The sequence below is a fragment of the Ursus maritimus genome, unplaced genomic scaffold (assembly GCF_017311325.1).
Source record: "Ursus maritimus isolate PB19 unplaced genomic scaffold, ASM1731132v1 scaffold_15, whole genome shotgun sequence".
NCBI lineage: Eukaryota > Metazoa > Chordata > Mammalia > Carnivora > Ursidae > Ursus > Ursus maritimus.
Genome location: NW_024423897.1, coordinates 37399631 through 37424771, shown reverse-complemented (window position 1 = coordinate 37424771; position 25141 = coordinate 37399631). Strand labels below are relative to the sequence as shown.

At 46.1% G+C, this 25141-nt stretch overlaps 2 protein-coding genes across 3 annotated transcripts in view; one reads left to right on the top strand and one right to left on the bottom strand.

The window, feature by feature from the left end:
• The first annotated feature begins 128 nt into the window (after window positions 1–128).
• On the top strand, window positions 129–1559 carry RXFP3 (relaxin family peptide receptor 3). Its single transcript, XM_040630211.1, is given in 1 exon segment — window positions 129–1559. A coding segment is annotated over 1 exon segment (1431 nt).
• Window positions 1560–6551: 4992 nt separating this feature from the next.
• Window positions 6552–25141, bottom strand: part of SLC45A2 (solute carrier family 45 member 2) — a 30216-nt gene continuing 11626 nt past the window's right edge. Inside the window, exons 3-7 of one of the 2 annotated variants that reach the window (XM_040630209.1) lie at window positions 19704–20029; window positions 14753–14896; window positions 13951–14074; window positions 9101–9315; window positions 6552–6779 (exon numbers count right to left, since the gene is read on the bottom strand). In XM_040630209.1, the coding sequence (XP_040486143.1) occupies window positions 6558–6779; window positions 9101–9315; window positions 13951–14074; window positions 14753–14896; window positions 19704–20029 (1031 nt within the window). In that variant the 3' untranslated portion in view covers window positions 6552–6557. Of the gene's footprint in view, window positions 6780–9100; window positions 9316–13950; window positions 14075–14752; window positions 14897–19703; window positions 20030–25141 lie in introns of those variants that run through there. The other variant, XM_040630210.1, reaches the window with a different exon arrangement.

Genomic DNA, 25141 nt, shown 5'->3' with positions numbered 1-25141 from the left:
CCAGTTCCCGGGAGCTCTCTACAGCTGCGGCTTTGAAAGCTCCCACGCACGCCCTGCGCGCTCGCCGGAACAGAACCCCAGCGGGTTGGACTCGCTTGGGTCTTGACTTCCTCCCCCACCCCTCGAACATGACCTAGAGGCACCTGCGCTTGCAGGTGGGCGCTGCAGCCACGACAGTCACCATGAATAAGGAGGCTGGCGGAGACGAGCTCGCAGAAGTCTTCAGTCTGATCCCGTACCTTCTGCAGGCGGCCAACACCAGCGGCAACGCGTCGTCCCAGCTCCAGGACTTGTGGTGGGAGCTGGGGCTAGAGCTGCCGGACGGCGCGGCGCCGGGGCATGCCCCGGGCACCGGCGGGGCAGAAAGTGCGGACCCCGAGGCCCGGGTGCGGATCCTCATCAGCGTGGTGTACTGGGTGGTTTGCGCGCTGGGGCTGACGGGCAACCTGCTGGTGCTCTACCTGATGAAGAGTAAGCAGGGATGGCGCAAGTCCTCCGTCAACCTCTTTGTCGCCAACCTGGCGCTGACAGACTTCCAGTTCGTACTCACCCTGCCCTTCTGGGCGGTGGAAAACGCTCTCGACTTCAAATGGCCGTTCGGCAAGGCCATGTGTAAGATCGTATCCATAGTGACGTCCATGAATATGTACGCCAGCGTCTTCTTCCTCACCTCCATGAGCGTGGCGCGCTACCACTCGGTGGCCTCGGCTCTTAAGAGCCACCGGACCGGAGGACATGACCGGGGTGACTGCTGCGGCCAGAGCCTGGCGGGCAGCTGCTGCTTCTCAGCCAAAGCGCTGTGCGTATTGATCTGGGCCTCCGCGGCGCTGGCCTCGTTGCCCAACGCCATCTTCTCCAACACCATCAAGGTCATGGGCGAGGAGCTGTGCCTGGTGCGCTTCCCGGACAAGTTGCTGGGCGGAGACAGACAGTTCTGGCTGGGCCTCTACCACTTGCAGAAGGTGCTGCTAGGCTTTGTGCTTCCGTTGTGCATCATCAGCCTGTGCTATCTGCTGCTGGTGCGCTTCATCTCCGACCGCCGCGTGGCCGGGACCGAAGGAGGAGCCTCAGCGGCCCGGGGCGGCCTGGCCGCAGCCAGCGCCCGGAGACGGTCCAAGGTCACCAAATCAGTGACCATCGTGGTCCTGTCCTTCTTCCTGTGTTGGCTGCCCAACCAGGCGCTCACCACCTGGAGCATCCTCATCAAGTTCAACGCCGTGCCCTTCAGCCAAGAGTATTTCAAGTGCCAGGTATACGCGTTCCCCGTGAGCGTGTGCCTGGCTCACTCCAACAGCTGTCTCAACCCTATCCTCTACTGCCTGGTGCGCCGCGAGTTCCGCCAAGCGCTCAAGAGTCTCCTGTGGCGCATCGCGTCGCCTTCTCTCACCAGCATGCGCCCTTTCACGGCCACCACCAAGCCAGAGCCCGAGGATCAGGGGCTGCAGGCCCTGGCACCTCTCCACCCGACCGCGGAGCCTGACCTGGTCTACTACCCGCCCGGCGTGGTGGTCTACAGTGGGGGGCGCTACGACCTGCTGCCCAGCAGCTCCGCCTACTGACTCAGGCCCAGGGGGCAGAGGCCCAGCAAAGTGGCCTTCCCCGAGAAGGGAAAGAGGAGAGCGGATTAGGAGATGCTGGGGGCCCGCCGGATCCAGAGGTAGGAGGGATCAGGATAGGGAAAGGCGCAAAGGAGCAGCCTGTGAAAAGGCGGGGAGGGCGGGCAGGGGGTGCTGTCTGCGGAGAAGGAAGGCTTAGAAACCTGGTGGAGACAGGACGCTGGAAAAGGGGCCGAGGTCGGCCTCGCAGGGCCAAGCCACAAGCCTTCGTCCCCTTCTCTCCCCACACACCTCTTCCACTTCCTAAACTGTCAACCCTGGGCGGCTTGGGGGCGCCCAGAAGCGGAGAAAGGAATCAGGAATGTAGAGAAATTGGGGCACGAGGAAGTGGGGCTCAGCCAAACGGTGCGCAATTGAACGCATTTATTCCAGCGATTTTTATGGAGCTCTCGAAGGGGTCCTCAAAGTGCGTCCAACTGGGGAAGCCGCCTACAAAACTTTAGCTTTGCGCCTTGGCACGCGAGACCGCCACCGAGCCATCTGACTTGCTGCGTGGCTGCGTAGGGGACCTAGTTTGGGAAGAAGAAACCTTTTCGGAATCGGAAGGAAGGGACAATCCTGATCCGCCCTCCAGAGAAAGGCACCGCGAGAGGGGCACCTCCCACGGGGCCGTTGTATCGTTTACCATCCCGGACAGGGTGAGTGGGTACGCGGGAGCCGGACTCTGTGCTTAGATGTCGCCCGAGGCAAAAAACTTGTCTCCAACCGCGCTAGGGATTCGCTGGGGAGTGGCTTCACGACGGGAGGGAGCGGACGCAGTGTGAGGAGAGGGGACTGAATAGAGACTTCTTCAGGCCACCCCCTCTACGGGAAAAGGGGAGCTCACGCGCTCACTCGGTGACCGAGCAGGAAGTGAGTGCACCAGACATTGGAAGCCGGGACGTCCCGGTTCTCCGGAGAGCGGAGTGGGTGCCTGGAAACGCCATGCGCTGCGGTCTGCGCGCGGCGGGTGAGCTGTGCCCTGGAGCAACTTGAAAAGGTCTGTGTAGACAGTCCTGGGAGTGGGGACTTCTCTGCAGCTCCCACCCCCGCCCCCATCTTCGCGAATCCGGATGTCCGTTTGATAGGGACTCGGAAACAACCAGTAGAGGGGTGGCTCCGCCAGGGATTTTGTAGGCTTAGGTAGAAAACTAAGATGCGTAGAAATGTGCGGGGGCGGGGGAAGGGGAGGACTCCTGGAAACCAAATTCCTAGAACCAAATTTCAACAGGAGGGGTGGGGTGGGAAAGGGAACGGAAGAGTGAAGTAAAATCTGTCCTAAAGGCAAGAGAGTACAGAGAGCCTATTCTGAGGGGATCCCCAGAATTTCTGGTGTGGGATTCTTTCTCCTACTATGGAGAGGACAAGGTGGGGAGTAAGACTTCCCATAGGACACGACGTTAACCAAGTTCCACTATTCTAAGGAGTGCTCTGCGCAGTGAGCCTGTATTATAAATTCTTCCTTAACCCCCAGACAATCTAGGGAATCCTCTCTGAAGAGTGACACATTTCTTATGACAATTCTGTTCTGGTCACAGCGTGAGGATGCTTAGAGAATGGGGATCAAACATCAGTTACCCATCCAGCCCCCAGTTTTGACAGAGGTGCTACTGTTCTCTTGGGCGATCTAGGTTGGGGTAAAACAAGAAGAAAAGCCCAGCAACACGGGCATCTATAGGTGTGGTTATTTTAATACAATAAGTAATCATTATATAAACATGTCTGTTTAAACAGCCTCTCAAACTGTCAATCTTTTTGTAATTTTGTTGGAAACTTCCTTATATTGTCTGAGATTTGAGGTCAGTGCGACCATCTACAGCCCTGGCCTCCCTTATCCTGTGACACAGCACCATGCAGTTACTCAGCCTTCATACCTTTGCCACAAAAACAAAAGCTTCCTGAGCTCCTCAATCCTGAGCAGTCTTGAGAAGTTAACTTTTTTAGAAAACAGAAGAATGTGTTTGTTTTAAAGTAGTCAAATTTGGGGGCACCTGGGTGGCTCAATCGTTAAGTGTCTGCCTTCAGCTCAGGGCCTGATCCCAGGGTCCTGGGATCAAACCCTGCGCCAGGCTCCCACTTCCTCTTCCACTCCCCCTGCTTGCGTTCCCTCTCTCTCTGGCTGTCTCTCTCATTGTCAAATAAATAAATAAAATCTTAAATAAAATAAAGTAGTCAAATTTGGGACCCACGCACGGCTGGCTCAGTCAGTAGAGTATGTGACTTTTGATCTCTGGGTCCTAAGTTCAAGCCCCATCTGGGGTGCAGGGTTTACTTTAAAACATAAACATAGAAAGTAGTCAAATTAGTCTTTCTTTGCCCTTTAGGAAGAAAAATTATTGATACTGATATTACATAGCAATTGGGCTAATAAAAATTGAACTGCGGGGCGCCTGGGTGGCTCAGTGGGTTATGTGTCTGCCTTTGACTCAGGTTGTGGGATCTCGAGCCCTGCATGGGGCTCCCTGCTCAGCGGGAAGTCGGCTTCTCCCTCTCCCTCTGCAGCTGCCCCTGCTGTGGGCACTCTCCCCCTCTCAAATAAGTAAACTCTTTTTAAAAATATTGAACTGCAAGCTCCTCCAAGTCCCCAAAACAAAATAAACAGGCAAGTGAACACCCAGAAAGAACAAACAGTAATAGCTTGGCTGTGTATCCATGTATAATGTTGATATTAGACTTTTACTGAAAGATTCTCTATATCAAAGGAACTTGCCATTTCAATTCTGACAATAAAATACTGTGTTGGTAGCTTGGGGTTTTTAGGAAAGTATATTGAAGTGTGTGCTTCCCGTGATGGACCCTAGGAAAACAGAAGGCACTAGGGACAAGGCCTTCATGAAAGAATCAACTGGTCCCCATCTGAACCTGAGGGCTTCTGTGAACATGGCTGGAGGGAGCAGAGACTATGACTTCCGTCTACCACAAAGACAAAAAAATAAGCTAGGAAATGGCCATATTTATTTTATTCTTTTGAGTGCCAGTTGTGCGCCAAGCCCTGTCCTGGGTGCTGAGGTGACATACATCAACTAGACAGGTTACTGAATTTTACATCTAGGAGGAGACACAGCCATGTCTACGAGGTAAATAAGTCATGAAACAATGAGTTGAAAGTCATAGCAAAGCTTAAAGAAAGTGCTATGGGAATATAGGGGATGGAAAGATCGGCTCTGCTGGGGGGTCAGGGACTTCCTCACCAAAATAGTACTTGAGGTGGACCTGGAAATATGGGTACAATTTAGATGGGCAGGAACGGCCATTCAGACGGGCGGTGGGCACATAAAGAGGACGTTTGAAGCTGAGGGAAAGCGATGATTAAAGGTCTGGCATTGGAAAGTCAGCTGCGTGCTGGGGAAAGCAGGAAGCAAGCAGCTGGGCTTCCTTTTCTCCTATAGAATTTTCTGGGGTTTCTGTTCAGAATTTAGGTGTCCCCGTATTAGTTTTATTTGTCTGGGAATGGAACATTTTTGTCCCAGAGAGAACATGTCACCAGTATACTGAGAACAAGTACTTGAGCTCCCAAAAGTGGTTAAAGGCTTTTAAAATTGGCTTCTATCCACTCAGTCAAACCGCAGTGGAGACGAGTTAAAAGAGCAGAGTGTTTATTTGAATATTTGAGTGTACGTGAGTGCATATGTATGGGGGGGGGCGCATGCTCTAGCTCCTTTCTTCATGCCAGCAGCCCACCCAGTGCTCCAGCTGAAAAGTCACTTATAATAAAGACCACGCCCTGTGGTTGGCCAGACATGATGACTTTTAACTTCTTGGGGTCCAGGTAAGATGGTCCTCTGCTGCAGGTCATGCTCCTAGCTCTCCCATTCATTGATTTCAAAATCTTCAATCACCAGAACAGTCTTTGGAGAAATGATCAGGAAATAAACATTGAACTCTGCAAATAATTCCATTTTAAAATCTTACAGAGGCCAAAGACAGGTGCGTAAAGCAAGGGAGGTAGCTCGGTGCTGTTTCTTTTATAAATGTAGGGTACTGAGTCACATGGGGTCCTCTGAACATTTACTCATCATCATCCCACACTTACGGGGAAGGGGGCCAATATTATCCCTGGTCGCTCCTCTAACTCAGTCATGACCTTGCAGCTCTAGGATAGATAATGTGGTGGAGAAGGAGGAAGGAAGACTGGGGAAGAGGGAGTGGTTTTGAGTGTTGACTATTTCGTGTGATTTATTAAATAGTGTACTGAAAGTGAAAAAAACAGCCTAGCTGTATGGGGACAGAATGGTCATCCACGTACCAGTTGTTCACCTTTGTAATCGTGAGGCTGCCTGGGAGCTGTGGCTGCCACTGCCTGGGGTCACGAGAGAGGGTCATACCGCATATCATCCAGAAAAGATCACAATTCAAAATTTGAAGGACGGGTTTCTACTGAACACGCATCGCTTTCCAGCTATTGTAAAGTAAAAAAAAAAACAAAAACAAAACTTTTTTTAAGTTGAACCATCGTAAGTCAGGGACTATCTGTCTATATGAGCAAATTAAATATGAATTAAATATGAGTAAATTAATATCATAAAATAAATCATCAGCAATATTTTGAGTATTGGTGAATTAATGAAAAGTATAACCCTCTGACAAAATACGGACCTCTGATTAAGAGGGAAAAAAAACAACACATGATAGAATAAACCCAATTGTGTGTAGAACTAGTCTGCTTCTCAAGCTCTGTCAAGGTCAGGAACACCCTGAGAGGGAGGCGCTCTCTCCCTCACTCAACCTTTGCTGCAGTGAATGGAGGCAGGGCCCAGCCTTTCCTAAGATAAATGATGCCTGAAATCTGGAAACTGCTGTGCAGAGAGCTGGCAGAAAGTGAGGTGTGGGCAGCCCAGTGCGACTGAAGCCATAACACAGGGCATCCAGGGGGCAGACCCCAACACGGCGGAGCCAAAAAAAGAGACTGATCTCCTGCCATGGACATCCCTGTGTCTGTGGGTAGGGACAGTGTTTATTGACCTAATCCACGTATCTAACAAAGAGAGCCACAAAACAGCAGCCGACCAGCGCCACGGCAGAGGCCGTGATCACCACGATGACGCTCCCAGCCTTGTTGACCAGAAAGCCCAGGCCACCTCCAACCAGGATCTGAGCCAGCTGTACCATGCAGGTGAGGACGGCGCAGTCCAGGCCCTGCCCTCTCCCGCCGCCGTCCCGGCCTCCTCCTGGGGCCTGGTGTCTCTGCAAGGGAAACACAGGAACACACTTAATCTACATGAATGGTCCTTTAGGGCAGAAGTCGGCACACCTTTTCTGTGAAGAGCCCGGGAGGAAATCCTTTCAGCCTGTGGGTCCCCTGGTCTCGGCTGCAACCGCGCAGCTCTGCCTTCGTAGCGGAAAAGCAGCGACCGTGGATAACCGAGTGGGTGTTCCAATATCACTTAATGGACCTTGGCATGTGAATTTCATATCATTCTCACTTGTCACAAATGCTATCCTTCTACGGATTTTCTTTTAACAAATCATTTAAAAATTTTAAGAGAATTCTTAGCTCACAGGCTGTACAAAAACAGGGGGCAGGCCACAGGTGGCCCATGAGACATAGTTTGCCAACCCCTGATTTAAGGTCACCAAGAAGCTGCAGGAGGCTGTTTTTCCTACCCACCCCGGAGTTTTAAACTCCCCCTGTTAATGCCTACGAAGGTTAAGCCGTTAAGATATGCAAAATTATCTCTTCCTAAGAAGTCAATAAGAACAATGTAATGGAAACTCAATAAATATGCCATTCCTTTCCTTCCCTTATGTTAGAAGTTCAAATATGTTTAAGAAGGGTGTTGAAGCACACACCCGCACAGGAGAAGCAGCATAAAAAACCCAATGCAACCTCTCAGAGCGCGGCTGGTCTGAACTGGTTGATGATGTTGCCATTCATTGGGTGTCTTTTATGTGCTGGGCCTTATGCAAGGTTCTTTGGCTTGTATCGCATCACCTCATCTTCCCCTCCTCCCTGGATGCACTTGTCATCATCCCCATAGAACAACAATAATACTAACTACCATTTTTTGAGTCTTTGCCAGGTGCTAGGTAGGCACGACGCTAGACGCCCCACCTGCACTACCTTGTTTAATTTCATTCTCCAGCCACTCCATAAGGTGGGCATATTATTCCCATTTGCTTGATTAGGAAGCTCAGGCATTGGAGTCTGAATGATAATTCCTACACCATTAAGTAAAAAAAAGCATTGCGCAGAAAAATGCACATTATACTTTGAATACGAGGGGGAAAATAAGAAAACAGATTCATACTTGCTTGATGTTCATTTTAAACTACGGGAAAGATAAGCAAGAACCTAGCAAGAGCGCTCACATGTAGGCCCCAGAGGGAGACAGGAAACGTGTAGGTGGGAGCCACTTCCGGTGTGCACGTGGATATCACTGGCATTATTGAACCATGTGAACATACCAGCTTAACTAAAAAGGAACTGATATTTAATAAGTAAATGAATAACACCCCCCATGTCGCACACCTGCGAAGTAGGGGCAGCAGGATTTGAACCCAGGTTTCTCTGAGTCCAAACATGTGTGTTTTTGTCCTCGTCTGGCCTTTCTCCTAGGAGAGACAGTTCTTCACAACAACTGTCTCTAACAGCAAAACCTTTGCATGCATCAGAACATTCGTGACACTGTTTGCCAGGAAGTGAGGACAGCCACAAACTCTCCTTTAGAAAGTTCTAACTCCTAGTGCCACTTCACCCTGCAGCCTTTGTCAGGTCAAGTGCTAGAGAAGACGGCCAGCGCTGCAACCACATAAATGTGTTCTGTTTCTCTGGTGTCACGCTTCCAGATAGCTGGCAGTTCTCTCTTTAGCTCTTGTATCACTACACCAGGTAAGGAAATGTGACGCCTATTGTCATGGAGAACAAGGGACATCTTTTGAAAAGAAGAGGTGGTCATCTTAGAGCAGAAATACCCAACCTACTGTTCTTGGGGGCCAGCTTGGTGTCTTGTCCTCCAGCCTGAGCTCCAAGGCAGAGATGGGGCAGCCTCCCTGGAGGCAGCTGGTGGGGTGATCACCAGCAACCTCGGCTTTCCTCCCTGCACACAGCGTCTGGCTTACTAAAACCTGCACTCCAAGGGGAATGCAGGCTAGGAATCTCCTACCTTTAACCAATAATTGCCAGAAATTCCACCTTTGCAGCCACGGGGTGGGGGACCCAGAAATGCTGCAGGTGCATGGGACATTGGGGCAGTTGTCAGAATTCCCAGGTTCCCCTTTCTTTGTCTCTGTGTGACACACCGTGGGCTGGTTCCTCAGCATTACTGAGCCCCCTTTTCCTAATCAGATAACGGAGCGTAACAGGACCCGCTCTACTGCTCTCCAGGTGCCCAGGGCTCCTGAGTAAGGAGGAGGGTGTGGGTTGGGAAGGTGCTCAGGCTTTGGTCAGACCATCATTACGTTTGGCTGGGCGTTTCAGAGCTGCTGTTTCAGGGCCCTTATTCTCCAGCTCTGCCTACACTTTCCTACCACACCCCCCAGCCTTCCGGCGAGGTCCAGGGACGCACCTTCTCCTCCTGCTCCTCGCGGTGGTACTTGGCAATGAGGTTAAAGGGCACAGTGTACAGAGTGCTGGACATCACACCAAACAAGGTACACAGAGCCAAGGTGGAGTAGACATTCGGGAAAAGCCCAATAAATCCTGTCCCCAGGCCGAATAGCAAATACCCCATGAAGTAAAGACCCTTTAATCCGATGTAGGTTACCAAAGGTTTCTGCAAGTCTGTGGGAAGAAAGAAAGAAATTACGGCTGGCAGCGTCTCACAGCATTTGGTAATTTCAGACAATCTTTTCGTTTGAAGATTCACTTTTTTTAGGAGCTTTCCGTCGATACCGAATCAGGAACAAAAGAACCTCCTTATCTGTGCTTAAAAACAGCTGGCTTCTGGAATCGGTTTTAAATCCTGTGCATGCAGAGGGCTGGAAATTGCCCCGCTAGGTCGATTGTCTTCCTCCACAAGGAAGGACCAGGCGCTGGGGCAGGCAACTGAAGAGCAACAGGTGCAGAGAGGGGGCAGAAAGCCCACCTTGGCTATGGTGGACTGTGGGGGTGCAAGACGTGGAAGAAGACTGGGTCTTTCTGATTCACAGAGTCTGGCCTAACAGGACACAAACAACAATCCAGGCGTATCTTGGCCCCATGGCCCAGAGTCAAGTTGGAGGAAACTGAAACTACCAAATTTTAAAAATGATCCAGGTCACCTGGTCCCTCCACCTCCATTTGAATGTCATCTGCATACTTGAGAAGGAAAGCCTAAGAATGTTCTTTATCTAAAGACAGGTTCCCTGACTTGCCAACACTTCCCAGGGACCCTCACTGCACCTCCCCATTGTGGGCTCCCTCCCTGTCAGTCCATTTCCTTCACTTCTCAAAACGTCAGCTTCCTCATCTAAAAAAACCTAAAACGAACGAACAAACCAATAAATGGGCTAATGAAACCCTTCTCTGTGTTTTTTGTCGGGATCGGACGAGATCCAATGCTTGTGACATACTCAGCTCAGGACCAAGCCCATAGAAGACCTCGATTCATGGTGACTATTGTTATTTCAGCAAATAGAGGCTCCCGCTGAAGACGGTTATCTCTGAACTTGGTTCCCCCCAGCAGGTAAACTGGGCCTGCTCATGAGAGTGCTGTAGTAGGGTTCATTCTTAAGAACTGAAAATTCTGCTTTTAAAATGTTTTACTATGTTTTCCACCGTGGTAGGAAAATTCCCTAAAAGTCTTCGGTCTTTCTCTTTTAAATAGCTGTTTCTCATCCATAGGCTCCCTGTCTTTCCCCTGGCCATTCTACTGGAACACATGAACCCAGGGGATGAATGATGAAGACCTGAAATGTGTCTATTCAAGAATGAAATTCTCCCTATCTATCCAAGTAACTGTTGGACTGACATCACAGAGACAAGAAACCTAATCTGTATTACATTTGAATCAATTAGGAAACTAAACACTGTCTCAGATCCTCCCATGGAAGTCAGAGCTCTGAAAATGATAAGTGGGCAACGTTGCTTCCTCTGGTAAGTTCATACCATCCCTGGGGGCTGTTGTCAAGGTTGAGAGAAAAAGCAGTATAGAGCTAGGTCAGTTTCTGTTTGCTTAATGATTATATTTATATGAAAAGTGTAATCTAGGTGTCTCAGGACCTAAAAGACACCATCAGTATTCACTGGGGAAATGCTCTCATCCAATATGTAAGCCAGCCAAGAAGAAGGCAAAGAAGTATAAAGAGCTATTTGGAAACATAAGTAACTTCAGAACAAAGACCAAAAGCCAAGCAAAGAATCCTTTATCCGTGAAGAGAAATCAGTAAGTGTAAGGGTAAAGCTGACTCGCCCTCCACTGGGTCTAATGTCCTCACACTGTGCCTCTCCTTAGCATTGGAGGTCAATGATGGATTTAAGCACCAACTATGAATAGTAGTGTAGGATACGAAAAACTGGCTACATTTCAGTACTTAATATTGCTATTTTCACGGATCTAAGTATGCTTGCTACGCAAAAGGAACTTGAAAATACCATACCTCACCCTCCACCCCAGCAGCCAGATTGCCCTGCCAAACTCCATCTGGATAGGAATTCTAGATCTGCATCTGATGTTATGAGATGAGTCCAAGATAGAGGGGGGTGCACTCTGGAATTGAAGGAAATGACTGATTTTGCTCAGGGTGGGTTGGAGTGCAGCGGGAAAGAACTTGGAAGATTTAACAGAGAAGGTCACATTGGAGCCGAGTCTAAAAGCATGATTAGTAGTTGTCTAGATGTGGAGTCAGAGAGCACCTGGAGAAGGAGAAACCAAAAGCAGTAGGAAATACACAGAGCTGAGAAAGTCTGTGCAGTGAGTCATCAGCGGTAGTCAGTCTGAAAGGGGGTTAAAGAGGGCAAAGTGTGAAGGGGACCAAACTGAAAATCATGGAATGCCAGGCTGAGGACTTTGACTTTATCTTAGGGTCCCAGAGAGCCCCTGAAGATCCTTAAGGGCTGGTTGGTATTTTCTAAATAAAATTTTAGTTCTAATTCAAGGTAAAGGAATCCCATAGATTTATACATTAATATAACTTTGGAAAACTATTCAAATAATAGTTTATCATATACAGGGCTTTTAACTCAAAAGGGCCTAAAAATAACATGCATTTTAATCTTCAAATGCCATGAAAGTCATACAAGAACTAAGACTAGACTAATGGAATGTCCCTTAGGGATTATTTGAGAGAAAATTGTTTTTAATTGACACAAAACTAAAATGCGTATTACTTGTGGGAAAATGGGCTCCTCTTACAAGAATGAGGGTGGTAGTCCCCCCACCTCTTGAAAACACAAAAGATTGATGAATAATTAGGCCCTTTTAGTTTACCACTCTCTGATTCTATTTTAAGTACTTGAAATCTTTCTCCTGTGATTTTCTTAGTGCATGTACTCTGGGGGGGGGGGGGAGAAATATAAGCTTTAAGCCACTATTTGATTATCATAAATTTTAGAATAATAAATTTTATGGGTTTATGATTACTGGGCTCCTGAATTCCTTACATGTTTGTATTAGGTCCCCTTCTCCCAATTGTGCTATATTTTGAAGAGATTTTTTGATCTTGAATCAGGATTCCTGCTGCGCTATGGCTAGTTGGAGGTCAGATGAGGGGTCATTATGTACAGTCACTCTCTTCCCTCCCCAAAAAGCACACTTCAATGGCAGAGTGAGTGCCCCTGAGAATGGTAATAGGGATTATCCTCCATCACTTCCCCCTCTCCCACCTGGGTCATAACCCTGTTGTCCCCGGGGCCTGCCCAAAGCTTACAGCTCTGAGTTGGGGGCCAGCTATTTCCCCACAATCCAGGAGGAGCTCCTATTATTATTAGAAACCAATTTCCATTCCAAATGGGGGAACTGCATACATTTTATAGGCTAGATTATTTCACTTAATTCACTGTATATAGATCTTGGAGATTTCCATATTGGCAGGCACCAAATGAGACTAGGGTTACAGTACATTAGTTTGGGATTGTTTAAAACCAGTCACAGGGGTGCTTGGGTGGCTCAATCTGTTGAGCGACTGACTCTTGATTTCAGCTCAGGTCATCATCTTGGGGTCGTGGGATCAAGCCCTGCCTTGGGCTCTGTACTCAGCTCGGTGTCTGCTTATCCCTCTCCCTCTGCTCCTCCCCCTTTGCTCTCTGTCTCTCTTTTTCTCTCTCTCAAATAAATAAAATAAATAAAATCTTTAAAAAAACACAATAAATAGACGATAGATAGATAGATAGATAGATAGATAGATAGATAGATGATAGATAAAACCAATCACAGAAATCTCTTTGTTTGTAGTGTCTTTACAACTGAAACTTAGAGCTAAGTGGGGGTTAATGGACTCCAGTCCATGGAAAGCTGGTACTTAAGAAAGAAAGTTGTTATTCTCAATCCTGGAACAGTGCTCCTGTGACATACTTCCTTTCCCACCTGAGCTAAAGTTATTTTGCATGTTAACTGTGTCACCGAGCATATTAACCATCCTTCCTATGTTCTGTCATCTACAGATCTCATAAGCGTATCTGTGAAACCAGTGATCTTCCTCCAGCAGAACACAGACCTGATGCTAATCAGTACTCAGTGCTGGGACTCTAGCCCTTATGCATCCAGCCCTTCACCATCTGTTTACAAGATTGCCTTTTATTCTCCAGGGAACTTGGATCAAGAACCCATGGATTCCAAGGAAAAAGTAATCAATGAGGGAAATAACATAAAATTCAGTATGGAAAAGGATACTTCCTGTGGTCCTTTCTAAGGGAACAGTTTTTCCTGATCTCCACATATTTATCAAGAATCTGGTATTTTGGGGCGCCTGGGTGGCACAGTCCTTAAGTGTCTGCCTTCGGCTCCGGGCGTGATCCCGGTGTTCTGGGATCGAGCCCCACATCAGGCTCCTCTGCTGGGAGCCTACTTCTTCCTCTCCCACTCCCCCTGCTTGTGTTCCCTCTCTCGCTGGCTGTCTCTATCTCTGTTAAATAAATAAATAAAATCTTAAAAAAAAAAAAAATCTGGTATTTTATTTTATTTATTTTATTTTACTTTATTTTATAGATTATTTAAAAGAGAGACAGACAGAGCATGAGTAGGAGGTGCAGAGGGAGAGGGAGAGAAAATCCCAAGCAGACTCCACACTGAGGGAGGAGCCTGACACGGGGCTTGATCTCAGGACCCTGAGATCATGACCTGAGCCAAAGCCAAGAGTCAGAGGCTTAACTGACTATGCCAGCCAGGCAACCCAAGGATCTGGTATTTTAAAGAGCAAAAAATAAATATAGAAATATAAAATCCAAGATTCTGCTAGACCGGAGCCCTCTAGCAGATACCTTCAGGAGGAAGAGACTTACAAGAATAAAGTGAAGAAAACACAGAATTGATGCACAAGCCCCAACATCCAATCTCGACCCCTCTTTCGTAGATGAGAAACTCTGTGGAGTTGTGTGCACCGTAGGGATCCCCGTGGTACACAATCTGGAAGAGAGATTTGGGACCGTTGAGATAAAATGCAGTGTGGTAGGGACCCCCTTTCAGGTGCTCTGCTTCTCCATCCCTGGGGAGCCACATGTCCCTGCCCAGGGGCCCCTTCCCAGGACACAGAGCTCTTTCTCCTACAACCACATCACTCCTTTGATCCTTTTACACTTCTACTCAAGGACCTTCAGGAATTCCTAATGCCATCAAGTCTAAACAGTATTTCCCTGGATCATTAACACCCTTCCTTCCACCTAACATCTGGCCCCTACCCTGACTTAGTCAAACCCTGCCACCCTTCTTCTGGTACAGCCAACAGGCTTCATTTCCACACATGCCACTTTTATTCCTGCTTGGAATGTTTTCTCCCTCTTCTGTCCAACTCCTATTCACCTTTCAAGGCCTCGATCATACTGTACCTCCTTTATGAAGCCTGCCACGACTGCTGCAGCTCACACTGATTCTTCCCTGTCTGCTGTACTTGATCTAGTACTGGTCCCATAGAAATGTCTAGAGTGTAGTAACTGTCTCCAGTTCCAATCTGTAAGACACTCCTTGAAGGTACTCTTACACTCTTACTGTGCCCATCCTAGGGGTGAGCCCAGAAGAAACTCAACAGGTGCTGAATGAACGATTGATGCGCAAGTCAATGAGTATGTGCACGGGCATGTTTATTACCTGGCCCATGAAATCTGTGAAGAAGAGCATGTTAGACAGGAAGGCGGTCCATCCAATGAGGTGGCTGATGCAAAGGCAGCGGTAGTGGGGAGGCATATTCACCAGCGCCCTCAGCAGTGACTTCACGGTCATTGCCTTCCTGGTCTGGAATAAAACATGAAACAGGTGTGACCTTCATGCAGACATGCAGCCAGCTATGTAAGCCAGACCACACAGCCATGTTATATATCCGTCAGTCAATTACCCCACAGAGTCACACTTTCTGGGCATGGCACCAAGGTTTTCACAGAGGGATCTTACAGGAGGTGTTGTGTTAAGGATGTGTGCATATTTAGCAGTTTCAGGCCCTGAATAAGGTTTTGGAGACCCAAGAGTAAAGGGGCTGGAAATGGGGCTTGCTTTGGACCAAGATGTAAGAGATACCTAACATCCTGCAGAACCACTACACAAGGACAGAGCTCAAAGATCTAAGTTAGCCCTTAGATGATCACAATTCTTAGATTTCTTGAATGTGAAAGTGTGGTAGGCTCAATTCTAAGATGGTCCCATGATCTCTGTCCCCTGATGTTACCCAATAATTATGTCATGTTACATGGCAGAGGGATTTTGCAGGTATAATTAAGGTTACTAATTTCTTGACTTTGAGTTAATCAAAGGAGAGATTATCTGGGTGACTCTAACCAAATCACATGAGCCCTTTAAAAAGCAGAGAATTTTCTCCAGGTAGGAGCAGAAGAGGAAGTCAGAGAGTTTCAAAGCATGAGGGTTACTAACTTTGAAGGTGGAAAGGGTCACATGGAAGGGACCTTAGAGTGCACTCTAGGAGATGAGTGACTCTTGGCCATCAGTCAGCAAGAAAACAAGCACCTCAGTCCTACAACCACAAGGAACTGGATTCTACCTGAATGAGCTCAGAAGCTGATTCTTCCCCAGTTGAGCCTCCGGATGAGCATGCACCTCCATCAACAACTTGATTTCAGCCCTGTGAGACCCTAAGCAGAGAACCCAGTTGAGCCCACCCAGAATTCTGAACTACAGGGCTGTGAGATAATAAATATGGTTTCAAGCTGTTCAAGGTAATGTGCTAGGTAGCAACAGAAAACTAATACAGAGAGCCAATCAGCTCCCTGCTCTTGGTCAGGTACCTCTTCCCAGTTTATTTCTCTGGATCCTGCCATGAGCCAGCACATGTAAATGAGCCCTATGTGGAGTCAGAGGTGAAAACAATATAGAATACACACACACACACACACACACACACACACACAAATACACACACAATGAATACACATACCCACACTCTTTAATTTAGACTTAAATTATGGTGAAACCAAAGGCTACACTTTTTTTTTTCTTTGGTATCAGAAGCCTTGAGAAAATGAGAAATTTTGAACTATTGACCCAAATGTTTTGAAATACAAAGCATAAAACAGCTTTCAGCATCTTGTCATGTAAGAGAAGAAAGAAACCTTGGGAATGCTAAGACACTGAGACTATAAACATCAGTCATGGTGGGGTGATAGGTCTTTCTTGTCAGATCTTTATTTATTCTGAATCTCGACATAATGAAATTGAGTCCTGGCTAGTTTATTTATAAGGTGGTCTCCTGGAAATTTCTATTTTAACTATAACAACATATTGTTTTATAACTCTTAACTTTATATAACAATGCTTTTTACTTCAATATTTATTGTAGAAAATATATTTATTTATCATAGATTTGTTATATAAATTGATTTTTTAATTCATCAATTTTGTAGAATTTAACCTACTGGCCATGACTAAACTGATCTTCTTATACAGTCATCACTACCCTTATCCATGGGGGATACATTCCAAGACCCCCAGTGGATGCCTGAAACTGCACACAGTACCGAACCCTATAGAGACTACATTTTTTCTTATACACACATACTAATGATAAGGTTTAATTTACAAATTAGACACAGTAAGAGATTAACAACAATAACTATTAATAAAATACAACAATTATAACAATATACTGTAATAAAAGTTGTGTGGATGTGGTCTCTCTCTCCCAAAACACATCATTGTGTTGTAACTACTCTTTTTATTCTTGTGATGACATGAGATGATAAAACGCCTATGTAATGAGATGAAGTGAGGTGGATGACACAGCATTAGACTACTATTGACCTTCTGATGATAAATCAGAAGGATCATCTGCTTCCAGATTGCGTTTGACCACAGGTAACCGAAATGTGGAAAATGAAACTTCAGATAACTGGGGACAACTGTACCTAGTCAGTATTTAAAAAGTAGAGACATTTCTTTGGAATTAGGAAAAATAACTTTTTTGCATGTAAAATATGGTAACTATCAAAATAAATGTTGACTGAGAAAGAAACTCAGTGAAGGATTGTTACTTTTTATTCAACCATTGGAAGAAGCTAGGGGTATAGAACAAAAAACAACAGGGCCTCGTGGCTGGCGCAGTTGGTAAAGGATACAACACTTGATCTCAGGGTTGTAGGTTTAAGCCCCATGTTAGGTGTAAAGATTACTTAAAAAAGAATAAATAAAATCTTTAGACAACAATAACAACAGCCTGAGTTTCATGCCTCAGACTAAGTGATTTATTTTTACTTTCCTTCTTCTCTTTCCAAAAATGCAAAATTCTAAAAAGTGAATGTGGTCAGCAAGTATTCAGCCTCATTCCAAATATTAATTGATGCTTCTGCTTTATGCATAATTTTCATCCTACTTTCATTGTTAATCTAATTTTTCCTTTCATCCAAAAATAAATATGAGCTTTCAAACTGTGCCTCGTATTTCTGTAAAAGCTGGAAATGTAAATATTCAAAGCCCTTTGGGTCTTTTCACTTAGAATGAAAATTCAGCTGGCATCTTATTCTGTGACTCATCAGTTCCCTCGGTGCTGCCCTTTCAATGGTTCTAAGCCCTTGCGAGTTGCTCTGCTGCATTCATTGCCCACCTTTGTCAGCTGGAGACTGGATGGTAGTGGATTTATACATAAAAAAGGCACAGAGCTGAGCAGGGAAAAGAGCTTCATAAGAGGACACTCAAAAGGAGACTGAATGTTAAAGTAAGCAATGATGGCATGGGGGAATTGCAGATGAATTTTACGGGGTCCAGTTTGAATCCTGAAATATCTCAGGCCTCCTCTGGCCATTAAAAAAAAATAATCCCAGTTTTCAAACTGCACCGCCACCTTCGTTTTGGAAAGTGCATATTCTACCTTGGAATATAAGTATTGGTAAAGTGGCTTATTATGCCCCCTGTTAGGGCTGTAAGCTCTTGAGCACAGGGAGCAGGGATTAGTCAATTTCATGATCCCTAAATACCTAGTAATGCTTTGTACATACTTGGTACCCAAAGGAGTTCGTTGACTGGATAATGACCGTAATACACTTATATACTTATATAAAGCTTAAAAAGCACCTTTGCATGCTTTATCTTAGTCGAACATTCCAATAATCACGGAAAATAGATAGACCAACCCACCAAGAGAAGTCGAACTCATAGAGATTCACCGAGCTTGTATGAAAGTTCTGTTAGAGCACAGATTAAGTCTGTTCCCTGTTGGTGTGTGAGGTGCTCAGCGTCCTGCCAGGCTCGTAATAGGCACTTGTACCTAACACCTTACTATGTGGTAGTAAAAACTCTAAGTAACCGTGCATGGGTTATGTCATGGAATCTGCACAAAACCCTTGTAGGTAGATAGAATTACTTTCTCATTTTACAGAAACATCAATGCCCAAGGTCATACATTCCAGAGGTGGTGGAGGCAAGTTTGAACACCTATGCTCTTCATTTATTTTTTATTTTTTATTTTATTTTATTTTTTTTAAAGAGAGAGTGCCTGCAAGCTTGGGAGGAGGGGGAGAGGTAGAGAGAGAACCTTAAGCAGGCTCCATGCTCAGAGCAGAGCCCGACGCCAACGTGGGGCTCAACCTCACCAACCTGAGATCATGACCTGAGCCCCAACCAAGAGTTGGACACAACTGACTGGGCCACCCAGGCGCCCCATATGCTCTTAATGTTTAGGCTCTTTACAGCGAGTGCCTGATAGTTGTTGAATGAATAATACAGGTCAGCCAGCTAGAGGAATCAAGATTTAAACCCAGGTCTTCCACAACCCTTGCCAGTGAGGGAATCCTTTGTATTTATATCGCTGAGGTACTGCCGTTAACTCAGCTTGAAGGAGGATGCAGCTACACATCAGCGTGGTCCAGCAGAACATTCTACAGTGATGGAAGTTCCCTACGTCTGCACCGTCCTGGACTGTAGCTCCTAGCCCCAAGGAGCTATTAAACATTTGAAATGTGGCTAATGCAGCTAAGGAACTGACTTTTTAATTTGTTTCATTTTAATTATTTTAAACTTAAATAGCCCTATGGGACAAGTAGCCAATGCATTGGTCAGCATAGTTCTAGCCTCTTCTCTCTGACAATTTCCCCTTAACCTAGTCCCATTTCTCTGTAATTTAGTAGAGTTTTCTTAAAATTTTTAAACTTATTAATTCACTGACCAGTTCACTGAAAATGGCCTAAGAGAAATATTTAATCAACTCATGAAATACAAACTCAACATGCCCAACCCAGTTACCAACCCAGGGATGCTGTCATTTGGAGGAACGAATTTATAAACCCAATCTAAGAAGTAAAGATATTTCTTGCAGCCTAAAGATGGTTCCAGGCTTCACTTATGGTCTAACATTTTGGAACTGGCTTCATCTTCCCTACTTTGACGCTCTGAAAAGAGTAAGAGGAAGACCAGAGGAAAATGCACACATTTTAAAGTTTTAATTCAAAGGGATAAGAGGGATAGGTGATTGGAGGGTTCAATTAGACTTCACATCAAACTTTTTGCCTCAAATAAGCAAACAAAATAAAGAACAATAAAAAAATGAGAAGGGTAAGAGCAAGGGTATTTTTCCTGAATAAAGAAAAAAGAACTTGCATCTTACCTGTTCAGCAGGATTTTTGTTTTTTTCTCCCTGCAATGCCAGCTCTGGGTTTACAGAACCGTTTTTAGCTTTCTCAATAGACCCATACTGGTACATTTTGTCTGACGACAATGGAAAGTCCTGGGGGGCTTGCTGTGGGGATATGTCCTTTGTAACATCTCTAAGTGGGGCTTCAGGGATACTGCAGAGATGAATACTAAAACACAAAGTGAGCACCAAGGCGGAGAAGAAGAACATGACCTGGAATTCTGTGCCCAGCACTCTTCCTATCTCCAGATGAGCCCAGTCGATGGCACCCAAAAGGTAACCCAGGGCACCTCCCAAACCTAGAAAGCAAGAAAGAGCCGCATTAGCATGGTGAGCAAACCATCTCCTCCTTTCACGGTGCCCCCCCCCCGTGGGAAAGCTCCCTGAGGACAGCAGAGGCACGGTGATGATGGAGAGCTAACACAGCAGGAGGCCCAGACACCTGCAACCACGAAACGTGGGTTCAGGCTGGGTTCCGGCGTGCGCTCGCTGCGCCCTTGGCCTTCCTCACTCATAACGTGCGGTAATGATGGAAGAGCGACCCACAAGCAGGGTCATGGTTGGAAAATGGGCTAGTGCCAGACACAAATCTTGCCACCATCAGAAGTCCTGCGGCCTTTCTAAACTGCACGCTCTGAACTGCGTCGGAACTAAAGCGCCCCGCAGAAAACCAACCTCTGACTGCACTGAATGTCTTTGTCTTGGCATTTATCCGTTAAGAAGCTTCCCGGCGTGACGCGAGTTTGCAAAGATCGAACAGCCTTGGACTCTGTCTTGTTTCCTCTATTAGAAGCTAAAGGAACTTGTTCCCAGTCGATAGCCACAGAACAAATAACAGAAGTTGGGAATGAATTTTTAAACATCTTGTTGTCATCTCACAAGAGGCTGACCTGAAGTCTTTCTGTTGCTCGTTTTACCTGCTTTTGCTAAAGACAGTGTGATGGAGGGGCATTGAGGAAGGACTCCCCCAAATCGATCCTGCCCTAATGCTCTAATATTGGAAATCTTGTTAGTAGTGATTCATTCTTTTTGGATTTTAAAATACAAGTGCCCCTGACCCAGGCAAGAGAGCAGTGAGTGCTCTTCAGATGGTGCGGGCGTCAAGTGGCTCTGAAAACGCAGGGTGCGGGCGCACCTGGGGGTGGGAAGGTGCCCAGGGGAGTAAGAAGATGGAGGCCAAACACACCGCCTGCCTACGCCACAGACTTATGTAGGCTGAGCGCCCTCTCAGATAGCTCTACATGCGAGCCTCCTACCATGCCTTACCAAACACAGACATCTACCCGCACAGAAAGGCTTCGGTTTGGTTTTTCTTATGTGAATGAAGTCTCCATTTTATTTCCCAGATAAAGACAATATCCTCACAAGCCAGAGAATCAAGGAAGAAACTGGAACTTAAGAAATTCTCTAACCCTAACCCTAAACACCCAACATCAACCCTGACCCCAAGAACACAAATCTGAATGTCAAATGCCATGACTCCTGATTTATCCCAAATGGTGGAAGAATGGGCGATTCTAGTCACGCTGCATTCTGGTTGGTTGCAATTTACTACAGAGGATATTTACAGATGACTGATTGTTTAACTGTTAACCAATGAATTTCAAAAATAAAGCATCATTGTGTGCCATTCATGCCCTGTGTGCCAAAGCATTAGAAGATGGAATTCTGGGAGACTGTGGCAAATGGGTGCAATGAAGTTAAAACCACGTCTTCTGCCAACAAGAATATGTGGTCTAAGTATGGGTGATGGGCATATGTATAAACAGATAAATGACGCATCTGGGGACCCGTCTTGGATGGTGGGTTCTAGGCTTTGAGGAGAAGGAGAGGCCCCTGAGCCACTCCGTTGTGATTCAGAGAGCAGTTCTGGGCCTGGCGGTACCTCAGGATCACTATCAGACGACGACTCTCTTTTCTTTTTTTTTATTAATGTTTTTTTATTATGTTATGTTAGTCACCATACAGGACATCCCTGGTTTTTGATGTAAAGTTCGATGATTCCTTAGTTGCGTATAACACCCAGTGCACCATGCAATATGTGCCCTCCTTACTACCCATCACCAGCCTATCCCATTCCCCCACCCCCCTCTCCTCTGACGCCCTCAGTTTGTTTCTCAGAGTCCGTAGTCTCTCATGCTTCACTCTCTCTCTCGTGGAGATGCCCAGGGTGTCAGAGGTCATGTGCGGAGCCAAGCAATCTGCCGATGAAGGTGTACTAAATTCCCAGCACTGTTTGAGGGTCTGTCTAAATGAGGATTTCCCAATTTGGGCACTACTGACATTATAGGCGAAAGAATTCTTTGTTGTGAAGGGGGCTGTTCCGTGCATTATAGGATATTTGACAGCATTTCTGGCCTCTCCCCATCAGATGCCAGTAACAACTTCTCCACCAGCCTGACAACCGGAAATGTCTCTGGACATGGCCTGGTGTCCCATGGGGGCAAAATGGCCCCCAGCTGAGAAACCCTGACCTTAACTAATCCTATGAAAAACTTACATATTCCTTTTTGGAAACTATTTATTGCCATCGAAACTATTTGTTTCCAGATCAAAGGTTGTCATATTGTCATTTAATTCTCCTGTCATTTATGCCTCTTTCACAGTTACCATTCCACTGAGCAAAGGAAATGTAGTGCGGAAGACCCCTGCCCATTTAAAAAATTTCTGTGTGAAGTAAATCCTCCACTGTGCAATAGAATGGTGGCTTTATTTTATGAATATAAATATATGGGTATAAATCTAATGACGAATTCTTATTCAATATTGACTAGAATGATCGAATCCTACAATTGGAAGGTTTCCTAGTCTACTTTTATGTCTGCTTCCTTAGTGAACTTCAATAAATACTGCTGAGCACTAAATATGTGTGAAGGACTCTCCTAGCTTCTGCAGATATAGATGTAAATGAGATGTAGCACCCCTTCCCTTCCTCCCCAGAAGGCAGGTCCAAGCGGGAGAAGCAGGTGAGTAACAGCTACTTAAAACAAAACTGTAATAATTGATGATAGAGGGTGGCTCAGTCGGTTAGGTGTCTGCCTTTGACTCAGGTCATGATCTCAGGGTCCTGGGATCAAGCCCCGCATCAGGCTCCCTGCTCAGTGAGGAACCTGCTTCTCCCTGTCCTTCTCCTGCTCCCCCGGGACAACACTGAATCTCTAGCATAGGTTCTGAGTTTAAAGATCCAGGGTCTTGCCTGAGATTCCGCATTCTTTCCAAGCTCCCCTGTGACACCAGTGCTGCCAGTCCAAGCACCACTCTGCGGAGCTAGTTAGGAGAGCAGTTTCTTTTCTTTTTTTAAAGATTTTATTTATTTATTTGTCAGAGAGAGAGCACAAGCAGGGGGAACTGCCGGCAGAGAGAGAGGGAGACGTAGGATAGCAGAAAGACAACATGGGGCTTGATTCCAGGACGCTGGGATTGTGACCTGAGTTGAAGGCAGACATTTGACTGACTGAGCCACCCAGGCGCCCAAGAGAGCAGTTTCTAATCACACCTGTTTCACTGCTATCTGACATTCTCAGGGAACGGGACTTTGTTGTCAGAGGATATTTGACCAATGACGCAAAACTGACAACATACAATGATGTGCAGTTGTGTAAAATTGAGGTTAATTTGCAGACATTACTAGGATTCTGTGATCTGATTATGTTTTTGGAGCCTAACAGAGGAATTACCCCGAAAATATTACAGAGGAGTTATAGTTCTACTGCCCTGTAGAAAGTTAATCAGATTTATATCTAACCTAACACTTTTTGTTTGGCTAATCACACACACACACACACACACACACACACACACACCCTGCAAGAACTTGGGGGAGCTGTTCTTTATGTCTTCCCTGTCAGTTCCCTCATTAATTAGTTGAGCAAAATTTTGACACCTGCTTCAAGTAATTTAGAGAATTTCCAATCCTCTCTTCTCTTAGCGAGGGGGAAAAAAACAAAACAGGCAAAACTCTTTCGTTTGTCCCCAAGCTATTGCAGGATGTAGCTAAACGTTACAACAAAACATGCCCTGAAGGAATAGTGGGCCGTTGGGGTAATTATTCCACAGCTACCATATTAAAACTCTGGATATGATAAAGGCCAGCAGAGGGCTGTAGGGATTCACTGAACGCTTTCCTCTCTGCTGCCTCTGCTTAAGCTAAGGATTTTCTCTTCGAAGCTAGTCTCCAAGACAAAGCCAAGTCATCTCAGCCGCAACAAGGGCCAGTACGGACTCCCACATCTACATCCAGACTGCGTTTATCTCTCTGCCAACATCAAGTCTCACTGGGACCTCTGGGATTAATCACCAGGTTATTAGCCAAACCCAAACCATAAGCAGGAACATCTACAGGACATTTCCTAATGTCAGCCAAGGAGCCTTTACAGACTTTCCAAAGAAGAGCCCACGAGTGATTGAGCTGGCTCCTTCGTAGAACCAAGCCATGTTGGCACACTCAGACCACAGCCAACCTCAGAAGAATGATGGCTTGACAGACAGATGTTATATTTCATAGTTTATGATACAACTTGAACAAGGCTCGTCCTGGAAGAAGTCCAAGCATACAGAAATAGGGTTATTTTTCTTTAGCCTGTAACTATAATAGGTAAAACGGGTAACGGGGGGGGCAGTTTTAAGACCAAGGAATCTAAAGAGCCGTTCTATGTCAATCTTTGAGTCTACGATGTACCTGTAATTTCCCCTCTCCTTCAGGTGTGTGGCTTAACAATCCACATTCTGATGGCAAAAGAGCTCGAGTCAAGAGAGTTAACTGTGTGCTGTCAGTGACTTCACTTCAATAAGAGATCGGACTAAAAATCCCCCAAATTCCTATGGAGTTCATGAGACAGTGATTCTGACTCTATTCCATACGCTAAGAAAATAGCAAGGAAAGTATGCAATTAGGTACATGGTTCCTCCTTCCCCCAACATATACACACCAATCCTGGAGAGTTAACAAATAAGTACTGGCTACTGTGTGTGTGTGTGTGTGTGTGTGTCCATGTCCTTGGACCCAGTTATCAACACAAACTGATGGAGCGCCACTGTCCAAGAACTGTGCTAGGCACTGGGGGCATAGCAACGATCAAGACAGACATGGCCTGTCCCCTTGGAGGCTGTGAGTAAAGGAACATCAATCAAGAAGACATGTATGCTCTGGTCAAAGGAGAAAACACGAGTAGCTGGACATTTCTTCAGATTTACAAGGCAAGCCTTCTCCTAAAAGATGGTGAGATAATATATCTAAAATGTTGGCCATTGATTCCATCCCCCCACCGCTACCTGTGGTCCTGTGATATTTCCTTCTGTCCTTGTCCCTCTGGGCCCTTCCTTCATATTCAAGCTGAGCCAGGATAACTTGTTGCTTTAGGGGAAGGACATGAAAGCAGAAAGCAGAGAAACAAGAATGTGTCTTCTTGCTT